The sequence below is a fragment of the Nerophis ophidion genome, linkage group LG07 (assembly GCF_033978795.1).
Source record: "Nerophis ophidion isolate RoL-2023_Sa linkage group LG07, RoL_Noph_v1.0, whole genome shotgun sequence".
NCBI classification, from domain to species: domain Eukaryota; kingdom Metazoa; phylum Chordata; class Actinopteri; order Syngnathiformes; family Syngnathidae; genus Nerophis; species Nerophis ophidion.
The window spans coordinates 77,907,468-77,934,071 of NC_084617.1; the positions used below are offsets into that span (position 1 = coordinate 77,907,468).

General features: G+C 41.1%; 1 protein-coding gene across 1 annotated transcript in view; it reads left to right on the plus strand.

Moving 5' to 3' along the window:
• The window catches only part of ggt1a (gamma-glutamyltransferase 1a), a 56,790-nt gene extending 31,378 nt beyond the window's left edge, over window positions 1-25,412 (plus strand). The window contains 5 exon segments of the mRNA XM_061907212.1: window positions 19,722-19,909; window positions 22,328-22,455; window positions 22,594-22,706; window positions 22,790-22,903; window positions 24,680-25,412. Coding sequence (XP_061763196.1) covers window positions 19,722-19,909; window positions 22,328-22,455; window positions 22,594-22,706; window positions 22,790-22,903; window positions 24,680-24,826 — 690 coding nt within the window. The 3' untranslated portion in view covers window positions 24,827-25,412.
• The last annotated feature ends 1,192 nt before the right edge of the window (window positions 25,413-26,604 follow it).

Consider the following 26,604-nt stretch of genomic DNA (forward strand, 5'->3'; position numbering starts at 1 on the left):
CGAAGGATGTCAATTATCGAAATGTAGGTCTAAGTCAGACCTACCTAGAAGTTTTTGTTTCATGTCTTTCCGGCATTCCTACCGGAAGTTACAAGCAGTTTTGTCTGTGTTTTCTTCCTGGAAGCAGTTTTTTCTGTGTTTTATTGAAAAATTGCGCTAGAGCGCAATTTTGAGTTTTATTATTTTTTTTTTTCATTAGATCGCAATTTCTGCCAGTCCTGATGTGTGTGCCAAGTTTGGTGAGTTTTGAAGCATTTTAAGGGGGTCAAATTGCAGCTCAAAGAGGCAAAAATAGCATTTTTTGCGAAAATTTTGCTTTGAATGAGTTTTTGGAAAATTTCTGTTGATTTTGGGTATAGGCATTTCTGATGGGGAATCTAGGTCTAAGTCAGACCTACATAGAGGTTTTCGTTCCATGTCTTTACGACATTCCTAATGGAAGTTGCAAGCAGTCTGTTTTTTTTTTTTCGTAGGGGGCGCTAGCGCGCATTTTTCATTTTTGGGGTTTGGTTTTTTTATTAGATGGCAATTTTCGCCAGTTCCGATGAGTGTGTGAAATTTGGTGAGTTTTGAGGCATGGTCAGTGGGTCAAATTAAGGTTCAAAGAGGCGGCGGAATAATAATAATTAAAGCTGCAAGCAGCGTTGGTCGGGTCCGCCGCCGCCGCCGTGTCCCGAGTCCCGATCTTAGTCAGACCTACATAGAAGTTTTTATTTCATCACTCTACGACATTCCTAACAGAATTTACAAGCAGTTTTGTAATTTTTTTTTCCTAGGGGGAGCTAGAGCACAATTTTCATTTTTGGGATTTGTTTTTTTATTGGATGGCAATTTTCACCAGTCCTGATGTGTGTGTAAAATTTGGTGAGTTTTGAAGCATGTTAAGGGGGTCAAATTATAGATTTGCGTTTCTGGATGTTGTTGATAAATGGCTTTCGCTTGGCATTGTATAGCTTTAACTTGCACTTTGAAGCATTTTAAGGGGGTCAAATTTCAGTTCAAAGAGGCAAAAAAGGCATTTTTTGCAAAAAATTTGTTTTAAAGGGGTTTTTGCCAACTTCCTGTTGATTTTAGGTATAGAAGTGTTTATTGGAAATGTAGGTCTAAGTCAGACCTACACAGAGGTTTTTGTTTCATGTCTCTACGACATTCCTAACGGAAGTTACAAGCAGTCTGTTTTTTGTCTCTTCCTAGGGGGCGCTAGCTTGCAATTTTCATTTTCGGGGTTTGATTGCTTAATAAATTGGTCTGCCGCTCCATACCGATGTGTGTGTCAATTTTGGTGAGTTTTGAAGCATGTTAAGGGGGTCAAATTTGGGTGCGAAGGTGCGAGCGCGCCTTGGGTTGCTGTCCCCGAGCCCCACGGCAGGAGAAGCCTTGCTGCCACTATTTAATGCATTGTGAAAGTAATGCAGTTGTTGTATTGAAGTGAAAATATCAAGCTCCCTGTTGATTTTTGCCAAAGTATGTTAGTTATTCAAATGTAGGTCTAAGTCAGACCTACATAGTGTTTTTTGTTTCATGTCTCTACGACATTCCTACCGGAAGGTACAAGCAGTTTTGTCTTTGTTTTCTTCCTAGGAGTAGTTTGTCTGTGTTGTATTCCTAGGGGGCGCTAGAGCACAATTTTGAGTTTTGGGGTTTAGTTTTTTTATCAGCTCGCAATTGTTGCCAGTCCTGATGTGTGTGCCAAGTTTGGTGTGTTTTGAAGCATTTTAAGGGGGTCAAATTACAGCTCAAAGAGGCAAAAATGAAATTTTTTAGGAAACTTTGCGCAGGGGATCTTTGAAGGCGCGTAAAATCAAAACCTTAAAACTTATCACAACTTTGATCTATACTTTTAATCAGAAGGGTTCAAACTCTCTCCTGTGCGAGTTTGAAGCCGAAACGACAAACGCACTGGGAGGAGTATCGATTTGAAAAAGGTGACGGGTTTTTACAAAAACTTTTATTTTGAAGGGGTAATTGTCAACTTCCTGTTGATTATTTCTGCTAGCTGTCAATTATTAAAATGTAGGTCTAAGTGAGACCTACATAGAAGTTTTCGTTTCATGTCTTTCCGGCATTCCTACCCGAAGTTACAAGCAGTTTTGTCTGTGGTTTCTTCCTGGAAGCAGTTTTTTCTGTGTTTTATTGAAAAATTGCGCTAAAGCACAATTTTGAGATTTTTTTTTTTTTTTTTTCATTAGATCACAATTTCTGCCAGTCCTGATGTGTGTGCCAAGTTTGGTGAGTTTTGAAGCATTTTAAGGGGGTCAAATTGCAGCTCAAAGAGGCAAAAATAGCATTTTTTTGCGAAAATTTTGCTTTGAATGGGTTTTTGCCAAATTTCTGTTGATTTTAGGTATAGGCGTTTCTGATGGGGAATCTAGGCCTAAGTCAGACCTACATAGAGGTTTTTGTTCCATGTCTTTACGACATTCCTAACGGAAGTTACAAGCAGTCTGTTTTTTTTTTTTCGTAGGGGGCGCTAGCGCGCATTTTTCATTTTTGGGGTTTGGTTGCTTAATATGTGTTTTTGCCAAGCCTTACCGATGTGTGTGCCAAATTTGGTGAGTTTTGGAGCATGGTCAGTGGGTCAAATTAGGGTTCAAAGTTGCGGAAGAATAATAATAATAATAATTAAAGCTGCAAGCAGCGTTGGTCGGGTCCGCCGTTGGCCGCCGCCGCCGCCGCCGTGTCCCGAGTCCCGATCTTAGTCAGACCTCCATAGAAGTTTTTGTTTCATCACTCTACGACATTCCTAATAGAATTTACAAGCAGTTTTATCAGTTTATTTTCCTAGGGGGCGCTAGAGCACAATTTTCATTTTTGGGGTTTGGTTTTTTTATTGGATGGCAATTTTCACCAGTCCTGATGTGTGTGTAAAATTTGGTGAGTTTTGAAGCATGTTAAGGGGGTCAAATTATAGATTTGCGTTTCTGGATGTTGTTGATAAATGGCTTTCGCTTGGCATTGTATAGCTCTAACTTGCACTTTGAAGCATTTTAAGGGGGTCAAATTTCAGTTCAAAGAGGCAAAAAAGGCATATTTTGCGAAAATTTTGTTTTGAAGGGGTTTTTGCCAACTTCCTGTTGATTTTAGGTACAGAAGTGTTTATTGGAAATGTAGGTCTAAGTCAGACCTACACAGAGGTTTTTGTTTCATGTCTCTACGACATTCCTAACGGAAGTTACAAGCAGTCTGTTTTTTGTCTCTTCCTAGGGGGTGCTAACGGGCAATTTTCATTTTCGGGGTTTGGTTGCTTAATAAGTTGGTCTGCCGCTCCATACCGATGTGTGTGTCAATTTTGGTGAGTTTTGAAGCATGTTAAGGGGGTCAAATTAGGGTGCGAAGGTGCGAGCGCGCCTCTGTTTCCTCTTCCTAGGAGCAGTTTCTTCTGTGTTTTATTCAAAAATTGCAATAGAGCGCAATTTTGAGTTTTAAGGTTTGGTTTTTTCACTAGATCGCAATTTCTGCCAGTCCTGATGTGTGTGCCAAGTTTGGTGAGTTTTGAAGCATTTTAAGGGGGTCAAATTACAGCTCAAAGAGGCAAAAATAGCGTTTTTTGCGAAAATGTTGCTTTGAATGAGTTTTTGCAAAATTTTTGGTGATTTTGGGTATAGACGTTTTTTATTGGAAATGTAGGTCTAAGTCAGACCTACACAGAGGTTTTTGTTTCATGTCTCTACGACATTCCTAACGGAAGTTACAAGCAGTCTGTTTTTTGTCTCTTCCTAGGGGGCGCTAGCTTGCAATTTTCATTATTGGGGTTTGGTTGCTTAATAAGTTGGTCTGCCGCTCCATACCGATGTGTGTGTCAATTTTGGTGAGTTTTGAAGCATGTTAAGGGGGTCAAATTAGGGTGCAAAGGTGCGAGCGCGCCTTGGGTTGCTGTCCCCGAGCCCCACGGCAGGAGAAGCCTTGCTGCCACTATTTAATGCATTGTGAAAGTAATGCAGTTGTTGTATTGAAGTGAAAATATCAAGCTCCCTGTTGATTTTTGCCAAAGTATGTTAATTATTCAAATGTAGGTCTAAGTCAGACCTACATAGTGGTGTTTGTTTCATGTCTCTACGACATTCCTACCGGAAGTTACAAGCAGTTTTGTCTTTGTTTTCTTCCTAGGAGTAGTTTGTCTGTGTTGTATTCCTAGGGGGCGCTAGACCACAATTTTGAGTTTTGGGGTTTGGTTTTTTTATCAGCTCGCAATTGTTGCTAGTCCTGATGTGTGTGCCAAGTTTGGTGAGTTTTGAAGCATTTTAAGGGGGTCAAATTACAGCTCAAAGAGGTAAAAATTATCTTTTTTAGGAAAATTTGCGCAGGGGATCTTTGAAGGCGCGTAAAATCCAACCCTTAAAACTTATCAAAATTTTGATCTATACTTTTAATCAGAAGGGTTCAAACTCTCTCCTGTGCGAGTTTGAAGCCGAAACGACAAACTCGCTCAGAGGAGATAACTTTTGAAAAAAGGTGACGGGTTTTCACAAAACTTTTATTTTGAAGGGGTAATTGCCAACTTCCTGTTGTTTTTTTCTGCTAGCTGTCAATTATTAAAATGTAGGTCTAAGCGAGACCTACATAGAAGTTTTTGTTTCATGTCTTTCCGACATTCATACCGGAAGTTACAAGCAGTTTTGTCTGTGTTTTCTTCCTAGAAGCAGTTTTTTCTGTGTTTCATTCCAAAAATTTTGTAGAACGCAATTTTGAGTTTTAGAATTTTTTTTTTTCATTAGATCACAATTTCTGCCAGTCCTAATGTGTCTGCCAAGTTTGGTGAGTTTTGAAGCATTTTAAGGGGGTCAAATTACAGCTCAAAGAGGCAAAAATAGCATTTTTGGTGAAAATTTTGCTTTGAAAGGGTTTTGCAAAATTTCTGTTGATTTTGGGTATAGGAGTTTCTGATGGGGAATTTAGGTCTTGGTCAGTTCTACATAGAGGATTTTGTTTCATGTCTCTACGACATTCCTACCGGAAGTTACAAGCAATCCATTTTTTGTCTTTTCCTAGGGGGCGCTATTGCGCAATTTTGATTTTTCTGGTTCGGGTCCCTAATATGTTGGGAAGAAACTCCTCACCGACGCGTGTGTCAAATTTGGTGTGCTTTGAGGCATGGTCAGTGGGTCAAAATACAGCGCATATGCGAGTATCGGTGCGGAAGAAAGAAAGAATAATAATAAGAATAATAAAACGCTACAGATTCAATAGGGTCCTTGCATGGCAAAGGACATGGATGTCCTTTGCCATTGCAGGGCGGACCCTAATAATAAAGAAAGAATAAAACGTTACAGATTCAATAGGGTCCTTGCCTTAGCAAAGGACATGGATGTCCTTTGCTGGCAGGGCGGACCCTAATAAAACGCTACAGATTCAATAGGGTCCTTGCCATGGCAAAGGACATGGAGTCCTTTGCTGGCAGGGCGGACCCTAATAATAATAAGAAGAATAGAATATTGGATGAGAAATGTTAGGAATAGAAGATCAGATAATACTACTACTACTACTATTACTACTACTACTACTACTAATAGTAATAATAATAATTAAAGCTGCAAGCAGCGTTGGTCGGGTCCGCCGTTGGCCGCCGCCGCCGTGTCCCGAGTCCCGATTTTAGTCAGACCTACATAGACGTTTTTATTTCATCACTCTACGACATTCCTAACAGAATTTACAAGCAGTTATGTCAGTTTTTTTTCCTAGGGGGAGCTAGAGCACAATTTTCATTTTTGGGGTTTGGTTTTTTATTGGATCGCAATTTTCACCATTCCTGATGTGTGTGTAAAATTTGGTGAGTTTTGAAGCATGTTAAGGGGGTCAAATTATAGATTTGCGTTTCTGGATGTTGTTGATAAATGGCTTTCGCTTAGCATTGTATAGCTTTAACTTGCACTTTGAAGCATTTTAAGGGGGTCAAATTTCAGTTCAAAGAGGCAAAAAAGCAATATTTTGCAAAAAAATTGTTTTGAAGGGGTTTTTGCCAACTTCCTGTTGATTGTAGGTATAGAAGTGTTTATTGGAAATGTAGGTCTAAGTCAGACCTACACAGAGGTTTTTGTTTCATGTCTCTACGACATTCCTAACGGAAGTTACAAGCAGTCTGTTTTTTGTGTCTTCCTAGGGGGCGCTAGCGCGCAATTTTCATTTTCGGGGTTTGGTTGCTCAATAAGTTGGTCTGCCGCTCCATACCGATGTGTGTGCCAAATTTGGTGAGTTTTGAAGCATGTTAAGGGGGTCAAATTAGGGTGCGAAGGTGCGAGCGCGCCTTGGGTTGCTGTCCCCGAGCCCCACGGCAGGAGAAGCCTTGCTGCCACTATTTAATGCATTGTGAAAGTAATGCAGTTGTTGTATTGAAGTGAAAATATCTAGCTCCCTGTTGATTTTTGCCAAAGTATGTTAATTATTCAAATGTAGGTCTAAGTCAGACCTACATAGTGGTTTTTGTTTCATGTCTCTACGACATTCCTACCGGAAGGTACAAGCAGTTTTGTCTTTGTTTTCTTCCTAGGAGTAGTTTGTCTGTGTTGTATTCCTAGGGGGCGCTAGAGCACAATTTTGAGTTTTGGGGTTTGGTTTTTTTATCAGCTCGCAATTGTTGCCAGTCCTGATGTGTGTGCCAAGTTTGGTGAGTTTTGAAGCATTTTAAGGGGGTCAAATTACAGCTCAAAGAGGCAAAAATTATCTTTTTTAGGAAAATGTGCGCAGGGGATCTTTGAAGGCGCGTAAAATCAAACCCTTAAAACTTATCACAATTTTGATCTATACTTTTAATCAGAAGGGTTCAAACTCTCTCCTGTGCGAGTTTGAAGCCGAAACGACAAACGCGCTCAGAGGAGATAACTTTTGAAGAATGGTGACGGGTTTTCACAAAACTTTTATTTTGAAGGGGTAATTGCCAACTTCCTGTTGATTTTTTCTGCTAGCTGTCAATTATTAAAATGTAGGTCTAAGTGAGACCTACATAGAAGTTTTTGTTTCATGTCTTTCCGGCATTCCTACCCGAAGTTACAAGCAGTTTTGTCTGTGGTTTCTTCCTGGAAGCAGTATTTTCCGTGTTTTATTGAAAAATTGCGCTAGAGCGCAATTTTGAGGTTTTTTTTTTTTTTTTTTCATTAGATTGCAATTTCTGCCAGTCCTGATGTGTCTGCCAAGTTTGGTGAGTTTTGAAGCATGTTAAGGGGGTCAAATTACAGCTCAAAGAGGCAAAAATAGCATTTTTTTGTAAAAATTTTGCTTTGAATGAGTTTTTGCAAAATTTCTGTTGATTTTGGGTATAGACGTTTTTTATTGGAAATGTAGGTCTAAGTCAGACCTACACAGAGGTTTTCGTTTCATGTCTCTACGACATTCCTGACGGAAGTTACAAGCAGTCTGTTTTTTTTTTTTTCCTAGGGGGCGCTAGTGCGCAATTTTAATTTTTGGGGTATGGTTGCTTAATATGTTGGGGTGTCCCGGTAGACCGACGTGTGTGTCAACTTTGGTGAGTTTTGAAGCATGTTAAGGGGGTCAAATTAGGGTGAGAAGGTTCGGAATAAACAATAATAATAATTAAAGCTGCAAGCAGCGTTGGTCGGGTCCGCCGCCGCCGCCGCCGTGTCCCGAGTCCCGATCTTAGTCAGACCTCCATAGAAGTTTTTGTTTTATCACTCTACGACATTCCTAACAGAATTGACAAGCAGTTTTATCAGTTTATTTTCCTAGGGGGCGCTAGAGCACAATTTTCATTTTTGGGGTTTGGTTTTTTATTGGATCGCAATTTTCACCATTCCTGATGTGTGTGTAAAATTTGGTGAGTTTTGAAGCATGTTAAGGGGGTCAAATTATAGATTTGCGTTTCTGGATGTTGTTGATAAATGGCTTTCGCTTGGCATTGTATAGCTTTAACTTGCACTTTGAAGCATTTTAAGGGGGTCAAATTTCAGTTCAAAGAGGCAAAAAAGGCATATTTTGCAAAAAATTTGTTTTGAAGGGGTTTTTGCCAACTTCCTGTTGATTGTAGGTATAGAAGTGTTTATTGGAAATGTAGGTCTAAGTCAGACCTACACAGAGGTTTTTGTTTCATGTCTCTACGACATTCCTAACGGAAGTTACAAGCAGTCTGTTTTTTGTGTCTTCCTAGGGGGCGCTAGCACGCGATTTTAATTTTTGGGGTTTGGTTGCTTAATAAGTTGGTCTGCCGCTCCATACCGATGTGTGTGTCAATTTTGGTGAGTTTTGAAGCATGTTAAGGGGGTCAAATTAGGGTGCGAAGGTGCGAGCGCGCCTTGGGTTGCTGTCCCCGAGCCCCACGGCAGGAGAAGCCTTGCTGCCACTATTTAATGCATTGTGAAAGTAATGCAGTTGTTGTATTGAAGTGAAAATATCAAGCTCCCTGTTGATTTTTGCCAAAGTATGTTAATTATTCAAATGTAGGTCTAAGTCAGACCTACATAGTGGTTTTTGTTTCATGTCTCTACGACATTCCTACCGGAAGTTACAAGCAGTTTTGTCTTTGTTTTCTTCCTAGGAGCAGTTTGTCTGTGTTGTATTCCTAGGGGGCGCTAGAGCACAATTTTGAGTTTTGGGGTTTGGTTTTTTCATCAGCTCGCAATTGTTGCCAGTCCTGATGTGTGTGCCAAGTTTGGTGAGTTTTGAAGCATTTTAAGGGGGTCAAATTACAGCTCAAAGAGGCAAAAATTATCTTTTTTAGGAAAATGTGCGCAGGGGATCTTTGAAGGCGCGTAAAATCAAACCCTTAAAACTTATCACAATTTTGATCTATACTTTTAATCAGAAGGGTTCAAACTCTCTCCTGTGCGAGTTTGAAGCCGAAACGACAAACGCGCTCAGAGGAGATAACTTTTGAAGAATGGTGACGGGTTTTCACAAAACTTTTATTTTGAAGGGGTAATTGCCAACTTCCTGTTGATTTTTTCTGCTAGCTGTCAATTATTAAAATGTAGGTCTAAGTGAGACCTACATAGAAGTTTTTGTTTCATGTCTTTCCGGCATTCCTACCCGAAGTTACAAGCAGTTTTGTCTGTGGTTTCTTCCTGGAAGCAGTATTTTCCGTGTTTTATTGAAAAATTGCGCTAGAGCGCAATTTTGAGGTTTTTTTTTTTTTTTTTTCATTAGATTGCAATTTCTGCCAGTCCTGATGTGTCTGCCAAGTTTGGTGAGTTTTGAAGCATGTTAAGGGGGTCAAATTACAGCTCAAAGAGGCAAAAATAGCATTTTTTTGTAAAAATTTTGCTTTGAATGAGTTTTTGCAAAATTTCTGTTGATTTTGGGTATAGACGTTTTTTATTGGAAATGTAGGTCTAAGTCAGACCTACACAGAGGTTTTCGTTTCATGTCTCTACGACATTCCTGACGGAAGTTACAAGCAGTCTGTTTTTTTTTTTTTCCTAGGGGGCGCTAGTGCGCAATTTTAATTTTTGGGGTATGGTTGCTTAATATGTTGGGGTGTCCCGGTAGACCGACGTGTGTGTCAACTTTGGTGAGTTTTGAAGCATGTTAAGGGGGTCAAATTAGGGTGAGAAGGTTCGGAATAAACAATAATAATAATTAAAGCTGCAAGCAGCGTTGGTCGGGTCCGCCGCCGCCGCCGCCGTGTCCCGAGTCCCGATCTTAGTCAGACCTCCATAGAAGTTTTTGTTTTATCACTCTACGACATTCCTAACAGAATTGACAAGCAGTTTTATCAGTTTATTTTCCTAGGGGGCGCTAGAGCACAATTTTCATTTTTGGGGTTTGGTTTTTTATTGGATCGCAATTTTCACCATTCCTGATGTGTGTGTAAAATTTGGTGAGTTTTGAAGCATGTTAAGGGGGTCAAATTATAGATTTGCGTTTCTGGATGTTGTTGATAAATGGCTTTCGCTTGGCATTGTATAGCTTTAACTTGCACTTTGAAGCATTTTAAGGGGGTCAAATTTCAGTTCAAAGAGGCAAAAAAGGCATATTTTGCAAAAAATTTGTTTTGAAGGGGTTTTTGCCAACTTCCTGTTGATTGTAGGTATAGAAGTGTTTATTGGAAATGTAGGTCTAAGTCAGACCTACACAGAGGTTTTTGTTTCATGTCTCTACGACATTCCTAACGGAAGTTACAAGCAGTCTGTTTTTTGTGTCTTCCTAGGGGGCGCTAGCACGCGATTTTAATTTTTGGGGTTTGGTTGCTTAATAAGTTGGTCTGCCGCTCCATACCGATGTGTGTGTCAATTTTGGTGAGTTTTGAAGCATGTTAAGGGGGTCAAATTAGGGTGCGAAGGTGCGAGCGCGCCTTGGGTTGCTGTCCCCGAGCCCCACGGCAGGAGAAGCCTTGCTGCCACTATTTAATGCATTGTGAAAGTAATGCAGTTGTTGTATTGAAGTGAAAATATCAAGCTCCCTGTTGATTTTTGCCAAAGTATGTTAATTATTCAAATGTAGGTCTAAGTCAGACCTACATAGTGGTTTTTGTTTCATGTCTCTACGACATTCCTACCGGAAGTTACAAGCAGTTTTGTCTTTGTTTTCTTCCTAGGAGCAGTTTGTCTGTGTTGTATTCCTAGGGGGCGCTAGAGCACAATTTTGAGTTTTGGGGTTTGGTTTTTTCATCAGCTCGCAATTGTTGCCAGTCCTGATGTGTGTGCCAAGTTTGGTGAGTTTTGAAGCATTTTAAGGGGGTCAAATTACAGCTCAAAGAGGCAAAAAGGACATTTTTTAGGAAACTTTGCGCAGGGGATCTTTGAAGGCGCGTAAAATCAAAACCTGAGAACTTATCAAAACTTTGATCTATACTTTTAATCAGAAGGGTTCAAACTCTCTCCTGAGCGAGTTTGAAGCCGAAACGACAAACGCGCTCAGAGGAGATAACTTTTGAAGAATGGTGACGGGTTTTCACAAAACTTTTATTTTGAAGGGGTAATTGCCAACTTCCTGTTGATTTTTTCTGCAGGCTGTCAATTATTAAAATGTAGGTCTAAGTGAGACCTACATAGAGGTTTTTGTTTCATGTCTTTCCGGCATTCCTACCGGAAGTTACAAGCAATTTTGTCTTTGTTTTCTTCCTCGGAGCAGTTTTTTCTGCGTTTTATTAAAAAATTGCGCTAGAGCGCAATTTAGAGTTTTTTTTTTTTTTTTTTTCATTAGATTGCAATTTCTGCCAGTCCTGATGTGTGTGCCAAGTTTGGTGAGTTTTGAAGCATTTTAAGGGGGTCAAATTACAGCTCAAAGAGGCAAAAATAGCATTTTTTGGGAAAATTTTGCTTTGAATGAGTTTTTGCAAAATTTCTGTTGATTTTGGGTATAGACATTTTTTATTGGAAATGTAGGTCTAAGTCGGACCTACACAGAGGTTTTTGTTTCATGTCTCTACGACATTCCTAACGGAAGTTACAAGCAGTCTGTTTTTTTTTTCTTCCTAGGGGGCGCTAGCGCGCAATTTTGATTTTTGGGGTTTGGTTGCTTAATATGTTGTGGTGTCACGGTAGACCGACGTGTGTGTCAACTTTGGTGAGTTTTGAATTATGTTAAGGGGGTGAAGTTGCAGCGCGTAGGTGCGGAAGAAAGAATAATAATAAAGAACAAGCAGCGTTGGTCGGGTCCGCCGTTGGCCGCCGCCGCCGTGTCCCGGGTCATAGAGGTTTTTATTTCATGTCTCTACGACATTTCTAACAGAAGTTACATGCAGTTTTGTCTGGGTTTTTTCCTAGGGGGCGCTAAGCGCAATTTAGATTTTTGGGGTTTGGTTTTTTATTAGATGGCAGTTTTTGCCAGTCCTGATATGTGTGTAAAATTTGGTGAGTTTTGAAGCATGTTAAGGGGGTGAAATTACAGATCGGCGATTCTGGATGTTGTTGATAAATGGCTTTCGGTCTGCATAACAGAGCTTTAACTAGCACTTTGAAGCATTTTAAGTGGGTCAAATTACAGCTCAAAGAGGCAAAAACGTCATTTTTTAGGAAAAGTTGCGCAGGGGTTTTTTGAAGGCGCGTAAAATCCAAACCGGAGCAGTAATCAAAACTTTGATCTATACTTTTAATCAGAAGTGTCCAAACTCTCTCCTGTGCGAGTTTGAAGCCGAAACGACAAACGGGCTCAGAGGAGATAACTTTTGAAGAAAGGTGACGGGTTTTCACAAAACTTTTATTTTGAAGGGGCAATTTTTAACTTCCTGTTGATTTTTGCCGAAGGATGTCAATTATCGAAATGTAGGTCTAAGTCAGACCTACCTAGAAGTTTTTGTTTCATGTCTTTCCGGCATTCCTACCGGAAGTTACAAGCAGTTTTGTCTGTGTTTTCTTCCTGGAAGCAGTTTTTTCTGTGTTTTATTGAAAAATTGCGCTAGAGCGCAATTTTGAGTTTTATTATTTTTTTTTTTCATTAGATCGCAATTTCTGCCAGTCCTGATGTGTGTGCCAAGTTTGGTGAGTTTTGAAGCATTTTAAGGGGGTCAAATTGCAGCTCAAAGAGGCAAAAATAGCATTTTTTGCGAAAATTTTGCTTTGAATGAGTTTTTGGAAAATTTCTGTTGATTTTGGGTATAGGCATTTCTGATGGGGAATCTAGGTCTAAGTCAGACCTACATAGAGGTTTTCGTTCCATGTCTTTACGACATTCCTAATGGAAGTTGCAAGCAGTCTGTTTTTTTTTTTTCGTAGGGGGCGCTAGCGCGCATTTTTCATTTTTGGGGTTTGGTTTTTTTATTAGATGGCAATTTTCGCCAGTTCCGATGAGTGTGTGAAATTTGGTGAGTTTTGAGGCATGGTCAGTGGGTCAAATTAAGGTTCAAAGAGGCGGCGGAATAATAATAATAATAAAGAAAGAATAAAACGTTACAGATTCAATAGGGTCCTTGCCTTAGCAAAGGACATGGATGTCCTTTGCTGGCAGGGCGGACCCTAATAATAAAACGCTACAGATTCAATAGGGTCCTTGCCATGGCAAAGGACATGGAGTCCTTTGCTGGCAGGGCGGACCCTAATTAAAGCTGCAAGCAGCGTTGGTCGGGTCCACCGTTGGCCGCCGCCGCCGCCGCCGTGTCCCGAGTCCCGATCTTAGTCAGACCTCCATAGAAGTTTTTGTTTCATTACTCTACGACATTCCTAACAGAATTTACAAGCAGTTTTATCAGTTTATTTTCCTAGGGGGCGCTAGAGCACAATTTTCATTTTTGGGGTTTGCTTTTTTTATTGGATGGCAATTTTCACCAGTCCTGATGTGTGTGTAAAATTTGGTGAGTTTTGAAGCATGTTAAGGGGGTCAAATTATAGATTTGCGTTTCTGGATGTTGTTGATAAATGGCTTTCGTTTGGCATTGTATAGCTCTAACTTGCACTTTGAAGCATTTTAAGGGGGTCAAATTTCAGTTCAAAGAGGCAAAAAAGGCATATTTTGTGAAAATTTTGTTTTGAAGGGGTTTTTGCCAACTTCCTGTTGATTTTAGGTACAGAAGTGTTTATTGGAAATGTAGGTCTAAGTCAGACCTACACAGAGGTTTTTGTTTCATGTCTCTACGACATTCCTAACGGAAGTTACAAGCAGTCTCTTTTTTGTCTCTTCCTAGGGGGCGCTAGCGGGCAATTTTCATTTTCGGGGTTTGGTTGCTTAATAAGTTGGTCTGCCGCTCCATACCGATGTGTGTGTCAATTTTGGTGAGTTTTGAAGCATGTTAAGGGGGTCAAATTAGGGTGCGAAGGTGCGAGCGCGCCTCTGTTTCCTCTTCCTAGGAGCAGTTTTTTCTGTGTTTTATTCAAAAATTGCAATAGAGCGCAATTTTGAGTTTTAAGGTTTGGTTTTTTCACTAGATCGCAATTTCTGCCAGTCCTGATGTGTCTGCCAAGTTTGGTGAGTTTTGAAGCATTTTAAGGGGGTCAAATTACAGCTCAAAGAGGCAAAAATAGCGTTTTTTGCGAAAATGTTGCTTTGAATGAGTTCTTGCAAAATTTCTGGTGATTTTGGGTATAGACATTTTTTATTGGAAATGTAGGTCTTAGTCAGACCTACACAGAGGTTTTTGTTTCATGTCTCTACGACATTCCTAACGGAAGTTACAAGCAGTCTGTTTTTTGTATCTTCCTAGGGGGCGCTAGCTTGCAATTTTCATTTTTGGGGTTTGGTTGCTTAATAAGTTGGTCTGCCGCTCCATACCGATGTGTGTGTCAATTTTGGTGAGTTTTGAAGCATGTTAAGGGGGTCAAATTAGGGTGCGAAGGTGCGAGCGCGCCTTGGGTTGCTGTCCCCGAGCCCCACGGCAGGAGAAGCCTTGGTGACACTATTTAATGCATTGTGAAAGTAATGCAGTTGTTGTATTGAAGTGAAAATATCAAGCTTCCTGTTGATTTTTGCCAAAGTATGTTAATTATTCAAATGTAGGTCTAAGTCAGACCTACATAGTGGTTTTTGTTTCATGTCTCTACGACATTCCTACCGGAAGTTACAAGTAGTTTTGTCTTTGTTTTCTTCCTAGGAGTAGTTTGTCTGTGTTGTATTCCTAGGGGGCGCTAGAGCACAATTTTGAGTTTTGGGGTTTGGTTTTTTCACTAGCTCGCAATTGTTGCCAGTCCTGATGTGTGTGCCAAGTTTGGTGAGTTTTGAAGCATTTTAAGGGGGTCAAATTACAGCTCAAAGAGGCAAAAATGACATTTTTTCGGAAAATTTGCGCAGGGGTTCTTTGAACGCGCGTAAAATCAAAACCGGAAAACTTATCACAATTTTGTCCGACCACTTTTTTTAAAAGGGTTCAATCTCTCTCCTGTGCGAGTTTGAAGCCGAAACGACAAACGCACTGGGAGGAGTTTCGATTTGAAAAAGGTGACGGGTTTTCACGAAAACTTTTATTTTGAAGGGGTAATTGCCAACTTCCTGTTGATTTTTTCTGCTAGCTGTCAATTATTAAAATGTAGGTCTAAGTAAGACCTACATAGAAGTTTTTGTTTCATGTCTTTCCGACATTCCTACCGGAAGTTACAAGCAGTTTTGTCTTTGTTTTCTTCCTAGGAGTAGTTTGTCTGTGTTGTATTCCTAGGGGGCGCTAGAGCACAATTTTGAGTTTTGGAGTTTGGTTTTTTCATCAGCTCGCAATTGTTGCCAGTCCTGATGTGTGTGCCAAGTTTGGTGAGTTTTGAAGCATTTTAAGGGGGTCAAATTACAGCTCAAAGAGGTAAAAATTATCTTTTTTAGGAAAATTTGCGCAGGGGATCTTTGAAGGCGCGTAAAATCAAACCCTTAAAACTTATCAAAATTTTGATCTATACTTTTAATCAGAAGGGTTCAAACTCTCTCCTGAGCGAGTTTGAAGCCGAAACGACAAACTCGCTCAGAGGAGATAACTTTTGAAAAAAGGTGACGGGTTTTCACAAAACCTTTATTTTGAAGGGGTAATTGCCAACTTCCTGTTGATTTTTTCTGCTAGCTGTCAATTATTAAAATGTAGGTCTAAGTGAGACCTACATAGAAGTTTTTGTTTCATGTCTTTCCGACATTCATACCGGAAGTTACAAGCAGTTTTGTCTGTGTTTTCTTCCTAGAAGCAGTTTTTTCTGTGTTTCATTCCAAAAATTTTGTAGAGCGCAATTTTGAGTTTTAGAATTTTTTTTTTTCATTAGATCACAATTTCTGCCAGTCCTGATGTGTGTGCCAAGTTTGGTGAGTTTTGAAGCATTTTAAGGGGGTCAAATTACAGCTCAAAGAGGCAAAAATAGCATTTTTGGTGAAAATTTTGCTTTGAAAGGGTTTTGCAAAATTTCTGTTGATTTTGGGTATAGGAGTTTCTGATGGGGAATTTAGGTCTCGGTCAGTTCTACATAGAGGATTTTGTTTCATGTCTCTACGACATTCCTACCGGAAGTTACAAGCAATCCATTTTTTGTCTTTTCCTAGGGGGCGCTATTGCGCAATTTTGATTTTTCTGGTTCGGGTCCCTAATATGTTGGGAAGAAACTCCTCACCGACGCGTGTGTCAAATTTGGTGTGCTTTGAGGCATGGTCAGTGGGTCAAAATACAGCGCATATGCGAGTATCGGTGCGGAAGAAAGAAAGAATAATAATAAGAATAATTAAAGCTGCAAGCAGCGTTGGTCGGGTCCGCCGTTGGCCGCCGCCGCCGTGTCCCGGGTCCCGATCTTAGTCAAACCAACATAGAGGTTTTTGTTTCATGTCTCTACGACATTTCTAACAGAAGTTACAAGCAGTTATGTCAGTTTTTTTTCCTAGGGGGAGCTAGAGCACAATTTTCATTTTTGGGGTTTGGTTTTTTATTGGATCGCAATTTTCACCATTCCTGATGTGTGTGTAAAATTTGGTGAGTTTTGAAGCATGTTAAGGGGGTCAAATTATAGATTTGCGTTTCTGGATGTTGTTGATAAATGGCTTTCGCTTGGCATTGTATAGCTTTAACTTGCACTTTGAAGCATTTTAAGGGGGTCAAATTTCAGTTCAAAGAGGCAAAAAAGGCATATTTTGCAAAAAATTTGTTTTGAAGGGGTTTTTGCCAACTTCCTGTTGATTGTAGGTATAGAAGTGTTTATTGGAAATGTAGGTCTAAGTCAGGCCTACACAGAGGTTTTTGTTTCATGTCTCTACGACATTCCTAACGGAAGTTACAAGCAGTCTGTTTTTTGTCTCTTCCTAGGGGGCGTTAGCGCGCAATTCTCATTTTTGGGGTTTGGTTGCTTAATAAGTTGGTCTGCCGCTCCATACCGATGTGTGTGTCAATTTTGGTGAGTTTTGAAGCATGTTAAGGGGGTCAAATTAGGGTGCGAAGGTGCGAGCGCGCCTTGGGTTGCTGCCCCCGAGCCCCACGGCAGGAGAAGCCTTGCTGCCACTATTTAATGCATTGTGAAAGTAATGCAGTTGTTGTATTGAAGTGAAAATATCAAGCTCCCTGTTGATTTTTGCCAAAGTATGTTAATTATTCAAATGTAGGTCTAAGTCAGACCTACATAGTGGTTTTTGTTTCATGTCTCTACGACATTCCTACCGGAAGTTACAAACAGTTTTGACTTTGTATTCTTCCTAGGAGCAGTTTGTCTGTGTTGTATTCCTAGGGGGCGCTAGAGCACAATTTTGAGTTTTGGGGTTTGGTTTTTTTCATTAGATCGCAATTGTTGCCAGTCCTGATGTGTGTGCCAAGTTTGGTGAGTTTTGAAGCATTTTAAGGGGGTCAAATTGCAGCTCAAAGAGGCAAAAAGGACATTTTTTAGGAAACTTTGCGCAGGGGATCTTTGAAGGCGCGTAAAATCAAAACCTGAGAACTTATCAAAAATTTGATCTATACTTTTAATCAGAAGGGTTCAAACTCTCTCCTGAGCGAGTTTGAAGCCGAAACGACAAACGCGCTCAGAGGAGATAACTTTTGAAGAATGGTGACGGGTTTTCACAAAACTTTTATTTTGAAGGGGTAATTGCCAACTTCCTGTTGATTTTTTCTGCAGGCTGTCAATTATTAAAATGTAGGTCTAAGTGAGACCTACATAGAGGTTTTTGTTTCATGTCTTTCCGGCATTCCTACCGGAAGTTACAAGCAATTTTGTCTTTGTTTTCTTCCTCGGAGCAGTTTTTTCTGTGTTTTATGAAAAAATTGCGCTAGAGCGCAATTTAGAGTTTTTTTTTTTTTTTTTTTCATTAGATTGCAATTTCTGCCAATGCTGATGTGTGTGCCAAGTTTGGTGAGTTTTGAAGCATTTTAAGGGGGTCAAATTACAGCTCAAAGAGGCAAAAATAGCATTTTTTGGGAAAATTTTGCTTTGAATGAGTTTTTGCAAAATTTCTGTTGATTTTAGGTATAGACATTTTTTATTGGAAATGTAGGTCTAAGTCGGACCTACACAGAGGTTTTTGTTTCATGTCTCTACGACATTCCTAACGGAAGTTACAAGCAGTCTGTTTTTAATCTCTTCCTAGGGGGCGCTAGCGCGCAATTTTGATTTTTGGGGTTTGGTTGCTTAATATGTTGTGGTGTCACGGTAGACCGACGTGTGTGTCAACTTTGGTGAGTTTTGAATTATGTTAAGGGGGTGAAGTTGCAGCGCGTAGGTGCGGAAGAAAGAATAATAATAAAGAATAATTAAAGCTGCAAGCAGCGTTGGTCGGGTCCGCCGTTGGCCGCCGCCGCCGTGTCCCGGGTCATAGAGGTTTTTATTTCATGTCTCTACGACATTTCTAACAGAAGTTACATGCAGTTTTGTCTGGGTTTTTTCCTAGGGGGCGCTAAGCGCAATTTAGATTTTTGGGGTTTGGTTTTTTATTAGATGGCAGTTTTTGCCAGTCCTGATATGTGTGTAAAATTTGGTGAGTTTTGAAGCATGTTAAGGGGGTGAAATTACAGATCGGCGATTCTGGATGTTGTTGATAAATGGCTTTCGGTCTGCATAACAGAGCTTTAACTAGCACTTTGAAGCATTTTAAGTGGGTCAAATTACAGCTCAAAGAGGCAAAAACGTCATTTTTTAGGAAAAGTTGCGCAGGGGTTTTTTGAAGGCGCGTAAAATCCAAACCGGAGCAGTAATCAAAACTTTGATCTATACTTTTAATCAGAAGTGTCCAAACTCTCTCCTGTGCGAGTTTGAAGCCGAAACGACAAACGGGCTCAGAGGAGATAACTTTTGAAGAAAGGTGACGGGTTTTCACAAAACTTTTATTTTGAAGGGGCAATTTTTAACTTCCTGTTGATTTTTGCCGAAGGATGTCAATTATCGAAATGTAGGTCTAAGTCAGACCTACCTAGAAGTTTTTGTTTCATGTCTTTCCGGCATTCCTACCGGAAGTTACAAGCAGTTTTGTCTGTGTTTTCTTCCTGGAAGCAGTTTTTTCTGTGTTTTATTGAAAAATTGCGCTAGAGCGCAATTTTGAGTTTTATTATTTTTTTTTTTCATTAGATCGCAATTTCTGCCAGTCCTGATGTGTGTGCCAAGTTTGGTGAGTTTTGAAGCATTTTAAGGGGGTCAAATTGCAGCTCAAAGAGGCAAAAATAGCATTTTTTGCGAAAATTTTGCTTTGAATGAGTTTTTGGAAAATTTCTGTTGATTTTGGGTATAGGCATTTCTGATGGGGAATCTAGGTCTAAGTCAGACCTACATAGAGGTTTTCGTTCCATGTCTTTACGACATTCCTAATGGAAGTTGCAAGCAGTCTGTTTTTTTTTTTTCGTAGGGGGCGCTAGCGCGCATTTTTCATTTTTGGGGTTTGGTTTTTTTATTAGATGGCAATTTTCGCCAGTTCCGATGAGTGTGTGAAATTTGGTGAGTTTTGAGGCATGGTCAGTGGGTCAAATTAAGGTTCAAAGAGGCGGCGGAATAATAATAATAATAAAGAAAGAATAAAACGTTACAGATTCAATAGGGTCCTTGCCTTAGCAAAGGACATGGATGTCCTTTGCTGGCAGGGCGGACCCTAATAAAACGCTACAGATTCAATAGGGTCCTTGCATGGCAAAGGACATGGATGTCCTTTGCCATTGCAGGGCGGACCCTAATAATAATAAGAAGAAGAAGAATAGAAGATTAGATGAGAAATATTAGGAATAGAAAATTAGATAATACTACTACTACTACTACTATTACTACTACTAATAATAATATTAAGAAGATGAAGAATAGAAGATTAGATGAGAATAATAATAATAATAATAATGATAATAATAATAATAATAACAATAATAATAATAATAAGAAGAAGAACAGAATATTAGATGAGAAATGTTAGGAATAGAACATAAACATGTTCCTAGATGATAAAAAAGGGTTTCGATTGTGCTAACCTGTGACATATTTAACTCTTCCCAGCTCATCCAAAACATGACATCCGACTACTTCGGCGAAGGAATACGCAAGAAAATTACGGACGACACCACTCACCCGGACATTTACTACGAGCCCGACTACTTTGTCCCAGACAGCCATGGCACAGCTCACCTGTCCGTCTTAGCCGAGGACGGCAGTGCAGTGGCTGCCACCAGCACCATTAATCTCTAGTAAGTTTCCCCTCTGGACGCTCACTTCTCAGCCAGCATTGTCCTGCTGCACAGGGGTCATGACCTCTGTCACCTGGGGCCCCACAAACAGAAGGCGGGGGCCACCTGGATGTTACTCCACCTCTTTTGTTGACTTCAAATCACGCCAAAACGACACGTAGATCAAAACAGATATCATCACTAACTTTTGTCAAGTGATATTCTCATTCATTCATCCATCCATTCATCCATTCATCCATTCATCCAGCTCAGGGGTTGGCAACACACAGCTCGAGAGCGACATGCGGCTTTTTAGCGCCGCCCTAGTGGCTCCCTGGAGATTTTCAAAATGTATCAAAATGGAAAAAGGTGGCAGGAAAAGTATAATTTTTGTTTGAATATATTTTCTGTAGGAGAACAAAAATGACACAAACCTTCCTAATTGTCATAAATCTCACTGTTTATGTTAGACATGCTTCACTGATGAGAGGATTTGGCCAGCGCCGTTTTGTCCTACTCATTTTGGCAGTCCTTGAACTCATCAAAGTTTGTTTAAATGCACAACTTTCTCCGATGCTGCCACAGAAAGACGTGTTTCATGCCACTCCTTCTTTGTCTCATTTTGTCCACCAAACTTTTTATGCTGTGCGTGAATGCACAAAGGTGAGCTTTGTTGATGTTATTGACTTGTTGGAGTGCTAATCAGACATATTTGGTCAGTGCATGACTGCAAGCTACTCAATGCTAACATGCTATTTAGGCTAGCTGTGTGTAAATATTGCATCATTATGCCTCCTTTGTTGTTATATTTGAGCTCATTTAAAGTCCTACTGAAAGCCACTACTAGCGACCACGCAGTCTGATAGTTTATATATCAATGATGAAATATTAACATTGCAACACATGCCAATACGGCTGCTTTAGTTTACTAAATCTCAATTTTAAATTTCCCGGGAGTTTTTTCTTGAAAACGTCGTGTAATAATGACGTGTACGTTTGACGTCACGGGCTGTAAGGAAATATGAGCGCTGCACACACACACAGCTAAAAGTCGTCTGCTTTAACTGCATAATTACACAGTATTTTGGACATCTGTGTTGCTGAATCTTTTGCAGTTTGTTCAATTAATATTGGAGAAGTCAAAGTAGAAAGATGGAGTTGGGAAGCGTTAGCCTTTAGCCACACAAACACCTTGTTTAAAATTCCCGGAGGTGAAACTTTCTCCCCCGCTCTCTCCTCCCTCTCCCCTTTTATACATTGAGAGGAGATAAGTTAATTGTGTCCCGGTGTGCTATCCACGCACCTGAACTTGACTGCGGCGTCGCTCCCGACACACATCGCCTCGCCGCTCGCTCGCATCCTCCGTGTCCTTGCCGCCATCTTGGGCCGGGCTCCAGCGTGCCCTGCGCCTCTCCACCTTGACTAATTGACTAGATCGGTCAGCTGGAGTCTGGATGCTTGTGGCTACTTCTACTCCAACACCAGAAGGGTGTGTTTCGACGAGGGTGGTTTTGTTGGTTTGTGGTGCAAAACAACTCTTAGAGTAAGATGCGAAGGAAGTGATGGGATGAGAAGTGAAACATTTTCTAAGAAAAATTGAACAGTCCAGTTTTGATCAAATACACGCCTTTACTTCATCATTGGCGTTGTGTTCCAGTGACAAAGTAAATCATTGGTTTTATGTGGAAAATATGTTCCAAAATGTTTTTGGTTTTTAAAATGTTTAAATATTTTTTTTTCTTGGAACTTCCCGCGGGCCGGAGTTTGGGGTCCCCTGGTTTAAAGGATACAACGAAACACACACAAGCATATAACACCAACTTGTTTTTCTACTCTACTGCTACTTAAGGCACCCGATGACTGCAGTGAGTTAGGTGAGGGGGTTGGGTTAATCACTCTGCAATGCTGAAGATGACAGAAAGCGTCACTCTACATGTGGTTGAAGTTAGAATTGCCACAAAACGCATCTAAAGGCTTAGTGGCCACATGTGTGGACAGCACCTCTTTGCTCTTATTTCCAAAATGGTGTACACTACGGAATTGGGGTCTGATGGCCACTTATGTGGACACTTATACTGCCATCTGGTGTTGTCAGAAGAGTATAACATACAATGGAATTAGGAAAAAAAGTGTAAAAATAAGAATTTGCATGTTATTAAACATGAAGTACACATTTGTGTACTTATGGACTAAGTACATCATATCAAAAGATGGTTCTTAGTTTTTATTCTAATTAGGGTCCTATAAGCCCAAATAACAAAGAGAAATAAACAAAGCATGTAAACAAACAGCTTGGGCCGTAAGAGATATTCAACACTCTACTGCCGTCTGGCGGCTAGTGCATGGTCCAAATGTGTCACATTTCATGTGTCAGGTAAACATATAAATCCCCTTCCTATTGTATCAATATTAATGATTATGTTTTTTTTCTGCATCCAGCTTTGGATCCAAAGTCAGGTCTCGATCAACTGGAATAATCTTCAACGATGAAATGGACGACTTCAGCTCTCCATACATAATCAATGGCTTTGGAATCCCTCCCTCGCCTAACAACTTCATCCAACCAGGTGAGAAGAGTCCATTCTGTGCCTGCTGTGTTGTCAGAAGAGACTGACTGAGTACAAAGCTCACATTGTCTTTGCACCTGTCAGGAAATTAAGATGAAACTAAAAGTGTGTGTTTGGGGCATTTTGTTTTTCTGTCAGGCAAGAGGCCTCTGTCTTCCATGACGCCAGCGATCGTCTTCGACAAAGACAAAAGGGTTAAAATGGTTGTAGGAGCATCAGGAGGCACCAAAATCACCACCGCCACCGCTTTGGTTAGACCGGTTCAAGACTTCCGCTCATCTGCATGCATTCTCACTCCCTTCTGACAGTCACATGATCATTCTTCTTCTACCAGGTCATCCTCAACTCCCTCTTTTTCAACTATGACCTAAAGAAAGCAGTTAACGAGCCGCGAGTGCACAATCAACTCAATCCAAATCTGACGGTGGTGGAGCAGGGCTTTGAGAAGGTAGGTGGCGACATGCAGTGTAAAATAGTTGTTATTGATCTATTAGAATACTCTTATTAAAAGAACACAATCAGTGTTAAATTTACAAGAGTATTTTATCTGGGTCACAACATTTGGTTATGGATGAAAGTCTTTAGCTAAATTTTGCCCCGGTTTTTGGTGACTGTCCCAGCTATCGTGAGACCAACCGGGCGGAACAAAAACCAGTATAGCGTTCCACGAACTCGAGAGCCCAAAGTAAAATTTCTCATGGTCTAAGAGTCCTCAAGGTGCATAAATGGCTTCCGTCTGGCTACTAGACTAAAGAAGCCTGATTGGTGGATTGCTGCAGGGATGGTTGTCCTTCTGGAAGGTTCTCTTCTCTCCACAGAGGAATGCTGTAGTTCTGACAGAGTGACCATCGGGTTCTTGGTCACCTCCCTGACTAGACTAAGATGAATGCAGCAATGTACAGAGACATCATGGATGAAAACTAACTGGGAGACAAGTCAGGATAGAGGGAAAGATGAATGCAGCAATGTACCGAGACATCCTGGATGAAAACCCACACTTCTCATGCAAACTGATGGAGCTTGAGAGGTGCTGAGAAGAGGAACAGGAGAAACTGCCCAACAATACACCAGTCTCTCGGTCGGCACCTTCAGTTTCTTCAGTTGCGGCAGGAAGTACATCCTCTGCTGGGCCTTCTTGATGAGGGAGCTGATGGTCGACTCCCACTTGAGGTCCTGGGGGATGGTGGTGCCAAAGAAACGGATGAAGTCCACAATGGAGACGGAGGTGGGAGAGTTAATCAGGGTGAGGGGGGATGGTGGGGCTTTGACTTTCCTGAAGTCCATGATCATCTCCACTGTTTTCTGGGCGTTCAGATCCAGGGTGTTGAGGCTGCACCAGGACGCCAGTCGGTCCACCTCTCTCCTGTAGGCGGACTCGTCGCCATCCGAGATGAGCCTGATGAGAGTAGTGTCATCCGCAAACTTGAGCAGCTTTACCGACTGGTGACTGGAGGTGCAGTAGTTTGTATGCGGGGAGAAGAGCCAGGGGGAAAGTACACAGCCCTGAGGAGTACCAGTGTTCGTGGTTCGACTGCCTGAGACAATCTTCCCAGGCCCCATTTGCTGTCTTCAGTCCGTCAGGAAGTCTTTGATCCCACTGCAGAGGGGGTAGAGCCTGTCTCGTAGCAGTCCAGGGAGGATGGTGTTGAAAGCAGAGCTGAAGTCCACAAATAGGATCCTGGCTAGGTTCCTGGGGAATCCAGATGATCCAGGATGAAGTGGAGGGCCAGGTTCACTGCATCATCCACAGACCTGTTGGCTCTGTTGGCAAACTGCAGCGGGTCCAGGAGCGGGGCGGTGATGTCCTTGAGGTGGGGCAGGACCAAGCCCTCAAAGGACTTCATGACCACAGACGTCAGCGCCACCGGCCTGTAGTCATCAAGTCCTGTGATCCCTGCTTTCTTGGGACCAGGGACCATGGCGGAGGTCCTGAAGCGGGACGGCATGCGGCATAGTTCCAGAGAGGTGTTCAAAATGCCAGTGAAGACAAGTTTGTATACATAAAGAGTGAGATTTCTAACAATTAGGAAGGTTTGTGTCATGTTCTCCTACAGAAAATATATTTTCTTCATCTTCTTCCATTTTCACACATCTCTGAAAGAGGTCCAGAGAGCCACTAAAGAGCCGCAGGTTGCTGACCCCCAGCTCAGGGGAACAAGTTTGTTCTTGTTTTAATCCACACCAACCTCTACAGATCACATCCTTAATGTGTTTTTCATTCCAGAGTGTCCTTGAAGGCCTGATGCAGAAGAACCATGTAACCCAGCTGCTGAAGAGTCCAGATTCGGTGGTCCAGGTGGTGATGCAGCAAGGACAGCGTCTCTGTGCCGAGTCCGACCCCAGGAAAGGAGGATATCCGGCAGGATACTAAACGTGCTTTCAAACTCCCGCTCAGACGTACCAAAGCTGCAGAATGACTCCGTTTTATGACCTCTTTTGGGTCATTTTAAAAAGCAAACATGGATGCTCTTAGAGTTGTAACCTCCACCAGGAGGCTTTGTCATCCTTTGTCTTTCTGTCTGTGAGTTAGTTGGCAAAGTAGCTCCTTGCTAACTTTCAGGAAATGTCCAAAACGGGATAGGAAACAAGTCATAACATATCGGGGCTGATCCGGATCATTTATACTGCGTTACCGTACGTTTACATTACAAGTTTCAAATTCTGTCTGAGTGTATGTTAGTGGTCCCGCCTCCACCCACAGGGACAAAGAAAGTGGATGACTGCCAAGAGTCTTCATCCCGCTAAAGATGGCTCAAAAAGTGATGGGAACATTTGAATTAAACTTTCCTGACATGTCAGAAATGGGGGGAGGAAGAAGCGATTACATTTTGGGGCTGATCCGGATCGCTGTCTGAACTCAAAGTTTTTACTACCTGGAGGGATGTGCTCTCTGAGAGTTTTCCTCGTTGATTTATGTATTGGAAGTACGAGATAAAGGTGATATTTTACTATGCTGACGCAGTTTGTGATGCTTTGGACTATGGATGGATGTTTATTTTCAATGTTCAATTTAAATATGAAACTTTTATAGCTCAGCCTACAAACTGTTCATCTTGTCTCGGCTGGTGGAATTTTTTTTTTTTCCAGGATAACCTTTCATGTGCGACAGTAGAGTTTTTTATTGTTATTTTTATGTACTAGGATCTAAAAAACACACACCAAAACCTAAAATCCAAGTGAGGAAAATGTAGCTTACAAATAAAAGTGTAATTATAAATGTCAATATAAAATTGTCTTTTAAAACTCATGTTAATGTTTGACCAACAACAAATTATTGTTTACTATTTCAAAAGTTTCTCATCAAGCAAGATTAATAAAACGTCCTTGGTCATCCGAAGGGAAATGTCAGGTTTGTTGAGGCCTTCTAAAGCGTCCTGTTGTCACTAGATGGCGCCCTTCTCCTTCCTTCCATTCATTTCCTACCGCTTGTCCTTCTGCAAACAAAAGGCCGTTCAGGCTTTGATGACCGGCTTTTCTTCACCTGACTGAAGGCTGGGTCACCTTTCAATTAATGTTGCTAAGAAAGTGGTGATGAGACGGTGACATCATCGTGGTGAACTTCAAAGATGATGGTGATGAGACGGTGACATCATCGTGGTGAACTTCAAAGATGATGGTGATGAGACGGTCGGTGACATCATCGTGGTGAACTTCAAAGATGATGGTGATGAGACGGTGACATCATCGTGGTGAACTTCAAAGATGATGGTGATGAGACGGTGACATCATCGTGGTGAACTTCAAAGATGATGGTGATGAGAGGGTGACATCATCGTGGTGAACTTCAAAGATGATGGTGATGAGAGGGTGACATCATCGTGGTGAACTTCAAAGATGATGGTGATGAGAGGGTGACATCATCGTGGTGAACTTCAAAGATGATGGTGATGAGAGGGTGACATCATCGTGGTGAAGTTCAAAGATGATGGTGATGAGACGGTCGGTGACATCATCGTGGTGAACTTCAAAGATGATGGTGATGAGACGGTCGGTGACATCATCGTGGTGAACTTCAAAGATGATGGTGATGAGACGGTGACATCATCGTGGTGAACTTCAAAGATGATGGTGATGAGACGGTGACATCATCGTGGTGAACTTCAAAGATGATGGTGATGAGAGGGTGACATCATCGTGGTGAACTTCAAA